The sequence below is a fragment of the Micropterus dolomieu genome, linkage group LG15, assembly GCF_021292245.1.
Source record: "Micropterus dolomieu isolate WLL.071019.BEF.003 ecotype Adirondacks linkage group LG15, ASM2129224v1, whole genome shotgun sequence".
NCBI lineage: Eukaryota > Metazoa > Chordata > Actinopteri > Centrarchiformes > Centrarchidae > Micropterus > Micropterus dolomieu.
The window spans coordinates 18,540,956-18,552,938 of NC_060164.1; the positions used below are offsets into that span (position 1 = coordinate 18,540,956).

At 39.6% G+C, this 11,983-nt stretch overlaps 2 protein-coding genes across 3 annotated transcripts in view; both read left to right on the top strand.

Moving 5' to 3' along the window:
• Positions 1-5,818, top strand: part of ank3a (ankyrin 3a) — a 129,873-nt gene extending 124,055 nt beyond the window's left edge. For both annotated transcript variants that reach the window (XM_046071359.1, XM_046071360.1), the window contains 5 exons: positions 103-183; positions 548-631; positions 756-869; positions 2,382-2,473; positions 3,771-5,818. In XM_046071359.1, the coding sequence (XP_045927315.1) occupies positions 103-183; positions 548-631; positions 756-869; positions 2,382-2,453 (351 nt within the window). In that variant the 3' untranslated portion in view covers positions 2,454-2,473; positions 3,771-5,818. The remainder of the gene's footprint in view (positions 1-102; positions 184-547; positions 632-755; positions 870-2,381; positions 2,474-3,770) is intronic.
• A 1,030-nt stretch (positions 5,819-6,848) lies between these two features.
• Positions 6,849-11,983, top strand: part of LOC123984149 (coiled-coil domain-containing protein 6-like) — a 14,563-nt gene continuing 9,428 nt past the window's right edge. The window contains exons 1-4 of the mRNA XM_046070872.1: positions 6,849-7,183; positions 8,325-8,474; positions 10,324-10,452; positions 11,052-11,155. Coding sequence (XP_045926828.1) covers positions 6,929-7,183; positions 8,325-8,474; positions 10,324-10,452; positions 11,052-11,155 — 638 coding nt within the window. The 5' untranslated portion in view covers positions 6,849-6,928. The remainder of the gene's footprint in view (positions 7,184-8,324; positions 8,475-10,323; positions 10,453-11,051; positions 11,156-11,983) is intronic.

The following is an 11,983-nucleotide window of genomic DNA, read 5'->3' on the forward strand; positions in this document are numbered from 1 at the left end:
ATCAACAAAATGTCTCAACTAACTAATTATCTTGCCTATACATATGCTTATTTCTCCTCCTGACTCTCTTCATGTGCAATGACCGTATAATACCTTCCTCAGCAGCGAGTTAGTGTAGATTCCGGTTCAGAGGAAGAACAGACTGTAACCACCAGAATCTTCAGACGCCGTCTCATTTTAAAGGTACCCTGAAAGCCTGGAGCAGACGCTGGGCTGAACCTTGGTTTGGTTTGGTTTGGTTTAGTTTAGACTGGTCAGTCTGGTGTGCGTCATAGTGGCATTGCTTGGTGTACTGATAGTTCTACTCTCTTTGTGTGTTCATAGTTATGTTTGTGTACATGACCATTAAACATGTCACAGTTCATGGTACCTCCTACCATGGTGTTTATATGGCTGGTTGAAGACTAACCTAGTGCTGAGCCTCTTTCTGACAATGAGATTCTCTCTTGTGGATAAGTGTTGTTTCGGTGTGGTGATGGTGAAGGATTGTTTCATCATGTTTGAATGTTTGAGCCTTTATTCATGTGCTAACCACAAACACTTGCAGGGAGAACAAGCCAAGAATTTCCCAGGCGAGTCTGTGACAGAGCAACACTACATGGACCAAGATGGTAACCTCATCAGTAGAAAAGTAACGTATAACTTAATTTCCATTTCCCATTCAGCTCTGAAATCACACAAGAGATTAGCCTGATGTTTTTATAAAAGCAGACACGATCAAATCTTTTCCTCCTTCATGCTTCTGCCTCGGGCAGGTAATCAGGAAGGTTATTCGGCGGGTGTCTACTCCCACACCAGAAAACCAAGGAGGTGATATGTGGCACCAAAACCTTCAGCAGAGTCCTGTTCTGCAGGAAGACGGGTCAAAGGTTGGCATGAACTGTGTTCCTGGGTTCAATGTCTAATCTAAATGGGATGCATGGGAATCTGTTATCCTCCTGTCAGAAAATATCAGTAGTTAGGAGAACATAAAAGGTGGGAGGTTAACAGCTACTGCAAAGGATAGGCTTAAAGCTGCACTAGGCCAAACTTACAACTACTTTGTGATCACTTTGTGGGCTGTAACAAAAAGGAGCATAGTATCTTTTCTAAATGAGAAATCTCTTCAACCCTGTGAGAACCACCAACAAGGTCCATCATTAGAAAGTCTAAATATGTGGCTAAGCAGTGTTCCCACAGTATTTTATTAACAAGGTTTCTAAAGATTGGAAATATGTCATGATAAATTACATGGAAATGTATATAAAATGCTACACATACACATATAGCTTCACTGAAGTGTTGGAACAAGCAGATACAGAATAAATACACAATATAACATTGTTATGAATGAAAGGGCTGAATGATTTTGAAAAAATATCTAATTGCAATTACTTATTACAGTTGTGATATTATTTGCAATACCAGGGGAAAACTCATTTTCATTGAAAAACATATTAAAATGAGTTATGGTGTGATTTGGGCAAGGATCTATACCGAATAAAGATGTGCTCTTAAGTCTCTAGAATATGATGTGTATTTTGACACACCAATCACCTTTAACAAATATTGTGCTACCTGCGATTTGAAAATTGCAGTAGTCCATATTGTGAATTTGATTACATTTTTAACAATTGTTCAGCCCTAGCATGTGAATAACTTTTTCTAACTTTAAAGCTCATTTAGGGGGAATGTTAAGAGAAAAATACTCTCTAAAACAGCACAGTTTACTGATTACACGTGTTATTTTTAGATATGAAAACTCCCAAGTTACATCTCATTACTTTTTGAGTGCGGCTTTAAGCCAAACAATTAAGTCAAAAGCAGGATCCGTTAGATTTGGTCATATTTTTTCCAGCACTGCAGGTGAATCTTGGATTCGGGATAACTGTCCTCATTATCTTTCTTTTCTGCAAAAATACAAAAACACATAAATGCAGCCATATGAAGCACATGCTTGCAAATTGTGTTTTGACACTGTGTGGTGTCTATTGTGTTTGCATAACAAATGGGATGCGGACTATGCTCCTGTGTGGTTTTAATGTTTTTTTTTAACTGTTTAACCGGTTAGTCAACAGTATGACTAATGAGTGCCGTGACTGCTGTATAAATACAATCTGCCACTTTTGTTTATAACTCTTTCATTAATAAGATAATGTTCTTCTTCCAGGTGTCTGGTTGGTGTGTGGTTTGGGTCCAATTAACAATTAAGCTACTGCTAACATTTGCTAGTTTCAGATTGCTGTTCCTTCAGTGTGTGCCGTTTTGCTTTCTCCTTTGTCTCGGATTGATGTTTCAGGTTTATGTGTTGGGTTGCAACTTGTTTTCCTCTTATCAGTAGATAAGAATACCACGATTATAAACTGTATTTCTATGTGTGTGTGTGTGTTTGTGTCTTCTAGCAAGGAGAAGGGTCAAGGAATAGCAGGCGAAAGGATGACAGAAGGTCAGGGGATAAAAAGTTCCACTCATAGGGATGGTTGTGCTCTACCAGGTACAGTAGCTTACTGTCTTTCACTGTTACACAATTGGCATAGTTTCCTTGTCTTTGTTGGCCATGTGTATGTTTCAGTGTGCGGTACGTATCTGTGCATTATTGTCCTCCTATGCTGCGTTATTTTCCATATGATTACATTCATATGGTGGTGATGAAGCAGTGGATTAGATGCATGCCTTTGGTGTGAGAGACCCGAATTCAACTCCCCACGGTGACATGTTCACCAATGTGTCCCTGAGCAAAACACTTAACCCCTAGTTGCTCCAGAGACATGCGACCTCTGACATAAATAGCAATTGTAAGTTGTTTTGGATAAAAGCGTCAGCTAAATTAATAAATGTAATGTAATTCATGCCACACTCTATCTAATGCACTGCCTTTGCCTAATTTATTGGATTCTGTTTATTTGACGCAGCACCCTATGTGTCTATTCTGTTTTTCTTTCTTGAATCTCTCCAAAGCTCAAAAAAATGACTATCACGTTTTATTTCGTACACAAACCGTAATGTAAAAACTAACTCTCATCTAACTCGCACAAGAAAGCAAATAAAAGTATTTTCCAAAATGTCAAACCATTCCTTTAATTAACCCTTCCCCAGATAGTTGCTCTGTCTCACTGTCACTCAGTGCAAAAGGCTGACAGATGTCTGAGCCTGGTTATCCTCTGGCAACATGTCTTCCCTCCGTGTTCACTTAGTGTGTGTGATTAGGGAATGGGGCTGACACACACACGCCTCAGCATTATATTGCCCCACTGATACCCTCCATGCCTGTATTTGTCCACTAAATCCCCATCTCACAATAGCATTGTAGCACCCAAAAGGAGTTTGTTATCCCACTGGCCAGACTGTTAATCCCTACTGCTGTTCACTCTTATGTTTGCAGTGAATCATTCCATCTGTACCAAACTGATTTAGAAATCATATGGCACTACTGTGAAGTCTGGCAAATTGTTATATATTAAAACAAGAGGTCACCATAACAACCCACTGATCCAAGTCTTGTTAACATGTTGTCATTTTGTCATGCAAAGGAATGGAAGATCGTGACAGTTTTTTGCATCCTTTTCAACCTTTTCACACATAAAATAGTCTTTTGTGAGAGAAATGTTACACCCTTTGAATTGAATTGAATTTGTAACTGAAGATAATATTTCCTTTCAAGATGATGTACATTTGTAGATATTAGAAAACTTATGGCATTCGCGTTATTCCGGGCAATTGTAATCTATAAACTTGTTAACAGTTACAGTAAATGTGCTACAGTATGTGACATACTATTTTGTGTCTAACAGATATACAGGAACCAAGTAAGATGTTTCCTGGGAATGAGTGTTCAGAAGGCTGGAGAGTTCTAGTGTGAGGACTTCATGCAAGGGTCCAGTCTTCAACAATCTGCTTCAAACTAATGGTTTTCACGTGAGAGGAGTCGACCCTTCTGACTTACGCATGAGCATGAAAAACTCACCTCCTCTCAATCAAAGGGCCGGGAGGTTCCCACTTTCTGACAGTGGTGGACCCGTGGACAATGATTCTGCTTCCTGTTTTGTGTGAAACAATACGTGCCATCGGCCCACTGGTGTTGTGAGAGCTTTTTGAGGAGCATCGTTTGTTGTGAAAACAAAAAAGACTCCCTTACTGACAACCACAGATGTGCAACTGTGACCAAAGATGGCACAAGAGCTCAGTCCACATGGTGGGTGGAAAGAAGTAGACACAATAACACAAAAAATCTAATGGAACACTTCTGATCCAACTTCAACACTCGCCTTATAGTTTTTTCTTAAACCCATTGTTGTCAGGATGTAAATTGTTTTGGAATTTTTTTTCTTCCTTCCTCTTTTTAAAACTTAAACTAACACAAAAGCTTTTTTCTGTATATAAAATTACAATGTGTAAAATTCTTAAAAAAGGGCAAGTTACTGGTTGAGAATGCACTGAGGAGAGTAACCTTTTCAAGTGCTTTCAAACTGTATTGAAACGGTTCCCCTTTTTAAGATTTGAGTTTAACTTCACAGGTTCTTGTATAATTAATTATTAGAGCAGGTATAATGTTTGTACATGAAAAAATAGCTGGTTTGGTTTTAAAAGGAAATTTCCAGAAAATCAGATTTCAGTAATTCCCAAAGTGGGAATGGATCTAATCCTACAAAAAGCAGCCTTTCAGAGTTCTCATATTTTCATGCATGCTGTTCACATTATTTTAAGTACAATTTTTACAAGTTTGCAAACACTGTATTCAAATGACAAATAAAACCCTTTATCCGTGTACACATATAGCCCTAACATTTGTCACCAGTTTTATATTTTAAATTGAAAAAGGGTACCATGAAAACATTTATCATGTTTGGGGTGAGGATGAAAAAAAGTTCTATAGCTTCTTGAGGGTGTGATGTCTTGTCTGTTTATGTAAAAACGGAGGGCAGCTTCTGCTACAAGAATGAAATAATCTGAATGTAAATGCTAGTAGGCTGATTCGCTGTAAAATTATAACTTTATTGTGCGTATTGGCTATAAGGTGTAGGAGTCTCAGTACACTGTTAGACTGTTTATAATCATTTTAGCAGTGTGTCAATTTGGTTTTCTAACAGCTGCTGTGGTATTTAAGGAAAACTGGGGCATTTAATTTTCAATTCTTTGGTGAAGTATTTCCTTAATTTAAAATCTACTCACATTAAGGACACAAAGACATTCTTTGATTGTAGCTCAAAATAGCATATTGTATGACAAAAACACTGGATGGTCAACAAGAATTATTTAAGCATTAAATAAATTGTGTTTAACTCTGAAACTGTGTGATCTTTTTAGGCTTGAGAGTCTGTATATGCAGTGTCGAATAGAATTGTTTTCACTCGCTCCAAAATTTGACTTTTATTTTGAATTACATTAGGAATTATCTTTGCATTGGTTTTCATTAGATGCCCATGTAGTTCAAGTGTGGTGTTCTACTGGTGCGATGGCTCAGTATGTTGATGTCTATGCTGTGGACATGAAAACTATGTAACTTTTTTTTGGGACAGGGACGGGTTAAAGGAAGTCAGGTAGGGTGCTGTACCACATCCCCTTAAACTACTATGTCAATCAGGGGGTAGAGGATCCTTTGATATGGTTGAACTATCAATTTTGTCAATTTTGTTTAATATGTGTTTTCACCTGAGCAGATTTTTTGATGTACAATTCTTACTAACAGAGTGAAGCCATTGAAATGTAACTATTCTAGCACTTTGGTTATTAAAGGTCTTTTAGAGGCTATAGCAGCAATGATGCCACCACAAATGTTTCAGACGTCTTTAAAAAAAATCTACCTAAAAATAAAAAAATAAAATGCATTGATTTCGCAATACAAATGTTTCTGTTCTTGTCTTTGTGTCCTTGAACATTTTTTTATTAGTTTAGTAATGTAATGGCAGCAGAGTAGTTCTATGATGAGAGACACTGCCCTTCAACCAGAGTTATGTGCTTCTTTCCTACCAAAGTGTCCTTGCGCCAAAAATCTCCAGGGCTGCATGTTTAAATGCTTGGAATGCCTTGTTGGGGCCAGGCAGCAAGATTTCCCCATGAGGATATTGCTGATTTCTGTGTTCTGTGAAACTGTAATTAATGGACGGCATTCATATAGCACTTTTATCCTAAAGCACTCTACAATTTGCCTCTCATTCACCCAGTCACTCACAACAATGGCAGCGAGCTACCATGTGAGGTGCTGGCCTGACCATCAGGAGCAACTTGGGCTACAGTGTCTTGCCCAAGGATACTAAGACATGTGAACAGGAGGAGCCTGGGGATTTAACCACCAACGCTGATTAGTGGACTACCCGCTCTACCTTCTGATGGAATAATTAATTCAAAGCAGTCCCATCAAGTCTTGCCTCTCATATGTATAATTAGCACACTGTGGATATTTATGCAGATGATAACACTAATTTGCAGTTACTGATAAAATATTAATAGGCATACTAGTGATGCTCTCCAATTAATTGTGATGATGGGGTAGAAAACAAAAAGACAAATACTCTGCCACTTACTTACTCTTTAGCAAATTCCCACATCATCCTTATGTGGCCATAGTCATTGCAAGATAATCCCTTTTCTGGGTACCCCCTCTTTTATCTCCCTCTTTGTGGTACTTTGATAAAACACAAATGTATTTAGGAATATCCAGCATGCAGGCATGAGTTCCTCTAAAAGACGGGTAGACAAGATTACTGATACAGTGTTTAGGGTCCCAGATCATATGACCACTTCGTTAGGTTGGGGATCCAGTCTTCTTGGATATAGTTGATGAAGATTTATCAAAGTTAAAGTGTGTCAAGGATGCATTGGGCGGTACTGGAGACATCCTGATGGTGGCGCTATGCCGTCAAGCGTGAGCAAGGTCACACGGTGTACCATTCTGCTCTCTGCGCTCCTCAAACGCTGCAGCTGCCGTCATCTTCCACACTGTCGCACAACCATGGCGGACAGCGCAAGTGAGAGCGACACCGACGGAGCGGGGAGCAGCTCGGCCACCCCTATGTCGTCCTCCGCTTCAAATTCGGGGAAACCGAGCATAGTGATTTCACAGTTTCGTTTGGAGGAGCTGACGAACCGCCTGGCCTCGTTACAACAAGAGAATAAAGTTCTTAAAATTGAGCTTGAGACGTTCAAACTCAAATGCAAAGCCCTGCAGGAGGAGAATCGGGACCTCCGCAAAGCTAGCGTCACCATTGTGAGTAACGTTAGCTAGCTAACTAGCTAGCTAGATGCGGTCCCCACGCTACTTCTTATATTGTATTTGTCAGTAAGTTAGCTATGACTGGTGTTGTTTGTTTAGTGCCAAATTGTAAATGTAAACGGACTTAATGCGTTAAATGTAAATGATATCTGTATTGAAAGAAAACCCTGTGGTGTTTTGTTAGGTCTAACGGTACTAACATTAGCCAGTTAACGTTAGGTATGTTGCTAACTTAGCCAGCGGGCTAACGTTTGCTAGGTGGCTGGGCAGTGATAGTCAGCTATTGTGCTTTGTTTTGTTTTGTGTCGCTAATCTTGGCTAACGTTAGCTCAGCGGTTAACTTAACGTCAAGTTAAATGGCGTTAAAAATAGGTGGGCACCTCATGATGCAAGTTACCGAACTAATGTAAGCTATTTGGTCAGCTGATTTGGCACGTTATGTCCAACAAGGATAACGTTACGGTAACTTAACTTAACGTTAGTGAAAATCAATAGGTTTAGTCCTGCAGCAGCATTGGCATGGGCCATTGCATCATATGTCTTCGTGCACGGTTAATCAGCCTTAGATTCATACAAATGTGTAGCCGATCTCTTGGATAGATGGGAAGTATGTAGGCCAAACATAGCCAGCTAGCTAAATGACAGGCTCATATGTTGGCAAGTTGGCCACACTGCACCCTGTCCACCCTTTGTAAATGTGTGAAGCTTAACTAGCAGTTTAGTTTTTTATTGTCCCTCGCATTGTTCTCCAACAACTGACAAATTATCCCAGCTTTCAAAACAGAATGCAGCTTAGAGGTCAGTGAAGAATGAGGGTGGAGAATTTGAGACTGCAAGGACAGGCGTATCATCACACTGTAATGCTAACTGTTGTAGCTGCCCCAACACATTTCCTTAGTGCCCCCATGTTTCATTCTTCCCCTCACTGTAAGTCATCCATTACTGCAATGTCTTGAGTCATTAGGGAAAACTCTGCTTCCTCTTTGGCTGGCAGACTTTCACTGCAGCAGATTTTGGTGTGTCTGCATTGCTCCTACATGCGCTATTGGTTTAATCAGGGTAAATGTGAAAATCCAAGAGTTTGATGTGCCAGATCTAAGAGTCTATTCAGCTGATGTTTGCCTTTGTCCCGCAGCAAGCAAGAGCAGAGCAGGAGGAAGAGTTTATCAGCAACACCTTGTTCAAGAAGATCCAGGCCCTTCAGAAGGAGAAGGAGACTTTGGCGGTCAACTATGAGAAGGAGGAGGAATTTCTCACCAATGAACTGTCAAGGAAACTAATGCAAGTGAGTGATGGGAACAAGAAAGGACATTTACATTTAGCAATACCCATTTTTAGTTCAGTTGTTGTAGTTGTTTATACCAGGAATAATGGAGAATAATCTAACATCAGTTTGAATGTTCACTCTTTTTGACCTATTATACTGATGACACTAATTGCTGTGGTACATAGATGTTTTCTTAATTCTCAATTATGCAAAATTTTGGCTGCAGTATATTGTCAAGTGCGTTCAGCTTGAGCTCACTGGGTGTGTATCTATGCACACAACCCAATGTATGAGTGCACAGCAGCTTGTGCATTATCATCAAATGTACTGGTACTTGCCTGAAGCCTCAAGATGACTTCACTGCGGCTGCTAGCTACTCTAAATTACTCTCAAATTACTCCTCCCGTCTGTCGGTTATTTGCTTCAGTCTGTTTTCCACATCTTATTTTCCCAACTGCAGAGTGCACACACACTCTCACACTTTCAATGGTTAGCTGTAGGCTGACTAATGGTTTGTTAATGTGTAAAGAAGTGGGAATCTAGGAGGGACACATGTGCCTCAGCAGACCATGCTTAAAGTCATATAGACGGACTTGTTTGGGCTTTTGTTATCATACCTTCGTACTTTACCTGAAACAGGCCTGTGTCTGCCTCTCCCCATAGACTTGTTGCTGACAAATGATCCCATAGTGTGTGTGTGTGTGTGTATACATGTGCGTGTGTTATACTCTTTTGATGACAGTGGGAGAATTGAGCAAACGTGGTAATTTATTTTACTGTGTGTAAATGCTCCTGTGCTGAAGAATTTTCGTAAAAACAATTTTGTCTGACCTGTGTTTCCTCCATCATTACTTTGATGATGGACTTTTCACTTAAGTTGTCTAAACTTGAGAGCCAAATGATTCAAGTGCCTTAGCGGGGATTTGAATCAATGCCTTCTGATCTTCTAAGTTGCCAGTATGGGTTTTTCTTTTTAGAGAGGAAGCTGATAAAATGTTTAAAACTATTTTGACCTTATAGCTATTAATGCATGAGATAATGAAGGGGAAAAACAAATGTATGTAAACACAGGAGCATATTGCCACTGTGGAGTTGCTCACAAACAGCCTCTGCTTGAAGGACAGTGGGGAAAAACTATCTTTGCAAGGTATCCATAGGCTAAAAGTGAGCAGATATATTTTCACACAGACTTTGGCATAGGCGCAGTGTACAGTGGGTGGAGTCCTGTTATACAATAGCTGTTAGTTGTATTGCCTGAAGGAGGCACATTATCAAAACAATTCCTAAAATTGTTAGTGTTAATTAAAAGAAAAGTTGCTGCACAGGGTGTGGCAAAACTTGGTGGTCTGTTCTTTCACCCAGTATACTACAGAGCACTCAACTCTGTATGAATGCAGCAAGTAAAAACAAACTGCGTTGTTTGAGGTGTTCTAGTTCTGCTTGTAACATAATGGAAATGGTTACTTTTCCTATTAATGAATTTGCATTCCCTTTCCACATAATGAGTAATCACTTATATAATTCATCACACAACCGTCCCATTTTGAGTCTGTGCTGGAGCCGCACCCTTTCTTTGTATTGGCGAGCTGCCAAAGGTGGTTACTTTGTTTGCCAAATCCTTATTTTACACTATTTATTCCTCTGGGAAGTTTGACCATGAATCAGATAAAGTTGGATTCCTGTTTTGCTATACTCAATGTGTCAGCGAAGTTATCTGACCCCTGTGTGTTTGTTCATCGTGGTCATCAAATAGTTTCTGTGTGACTCACCATGAGTGTCTTCTTGTGTTCATGCTCCTCTCCCTTTTCTCTCATTTCACCTCCTCTTCTTTTTCTCTCCATGAACTATCCACCCTTTTCCATCCTAGCTCCAGCATGAGAAGGCAGAGTTGGAGCAGCACTTGGAGCAGGAGCAGGAGTTCCAGGTTAACAAGCTCATGAAAAAGATCAAGAAGATGGAGAATGAAACCATTTCAAAGCAGCTAACCTTGGAACAGGTATGCCTGTCATGGTAAAGCAAGAAGGTTTCAGCATATCCCTGAACTTGTGTGTCTAGTTACGGTAGTAGTGCGAGATGCCAAACTTCCCTCTGAATGTTAGCTGGAAAGAACATTTTGGTCTGTGGCTTGGTCAAACCTGTGTGTGCCGAAACAGTCCGTAATGTTTCCAAGCTCTGATGACGGGGTTTTTCTGTAGATGTGCATGCATGCATGTATTCATTGTTTCTGCTCACTCATTAATGTAGAGTGATACGTGTGTAATGCCACTGTGCATTTTGCAGAGAATTGCAAAAATTAACTTAATTTCCCCACAAAAAATTAGCAGCTGCTGCTGAGCAGCTCATTTTAGCTTTGGTGTCACTTTATATCGGTTGGCAATAAAGACTTTTTTTTATAGACTATCCTACATTGTCATTTTTCTATCACTGTCTCACAAGCCTGCTTGGGACTGTAGCTCTGTGAAGGAAAAGCTTATCTGGACACAGACCTTGGGTTTGAAGCGCAGTGTATTTGTGTGCAGTCCTATGAATACCTTTTTGACGTCAAGGTTTTTGAATCTTTTAACGTCACACTCCACTCTTCCTTTTATGCTACAGTTGAGGCGGGAGAAGATTGACCTTGAGAACACATTAGAGCAGGAACAAGAAGCCCTGGTGAACAGACTGTGGAAACGGATGGACAAACTGGAGGCTGAGAAAAGGTGTGGAATGATCATATTATGAGTTAACTATTTCAGTATCTAAAGGCAGTGGACATTTTTAGAATCTGCTCATTGTGGGCCTGGATTCAAAGCTCACTCCAGGGTGCCACAGCACCCACAAGGGAAGATGCAGTATTTTTATTTAAATATATTTAAAATGGACAGAATGTTTCCAATCTTTTATGATTGGACTAACAATGCCTTTATTAAGTATACCCCATATTTCTGGTCCCCTTTCCGTCTGTGATAGACGCATTAAAGGTAAAATAATAATCTTTATTTGTAGAGCACTTTTCAAAAACAAGTTACAAAGTGCTTTAACAAGTGTAAAGACAATAATACCCAAAAAACAATAATACAAAAACAAGACAAGATAAAGAAAAGACTAAAATACATGTTTAAGATAAATATAAAATTAGTAAAGTAAATTAGTAAAATAAAAAGGGATAAAATAAAGTCAAATAAAATCGGGAAAGGCTCTCCTATAAAAGTATGTTTTAAGAAGGGACTTAAAAGAGTTCACTGACTCAGCCGACCTGATTTCCTCGGGCAGGCTGTTCCAGAGCCTCGGGGCCCTGACAGCAAACACTCTGTCCCCTTTAGTTTTCAGTCGAGACTCTGGAATAGACAACAGACCTCTGCCCGAGGATCTCAAGGTACGTGCTGGTGTGAATGGGACTAAAAGGTCAGAAATATAACAAGGCGAGAGGCCATGAAGAGCTTTAAAAGTTATCAATAGAATTTTAAAGTCAATTCTAAAACATACTGGGAGCCAGTGTAATGAAGCTAAAATAGGAGTAATGTGGTCATATTTCTTTGTTCTGGTTA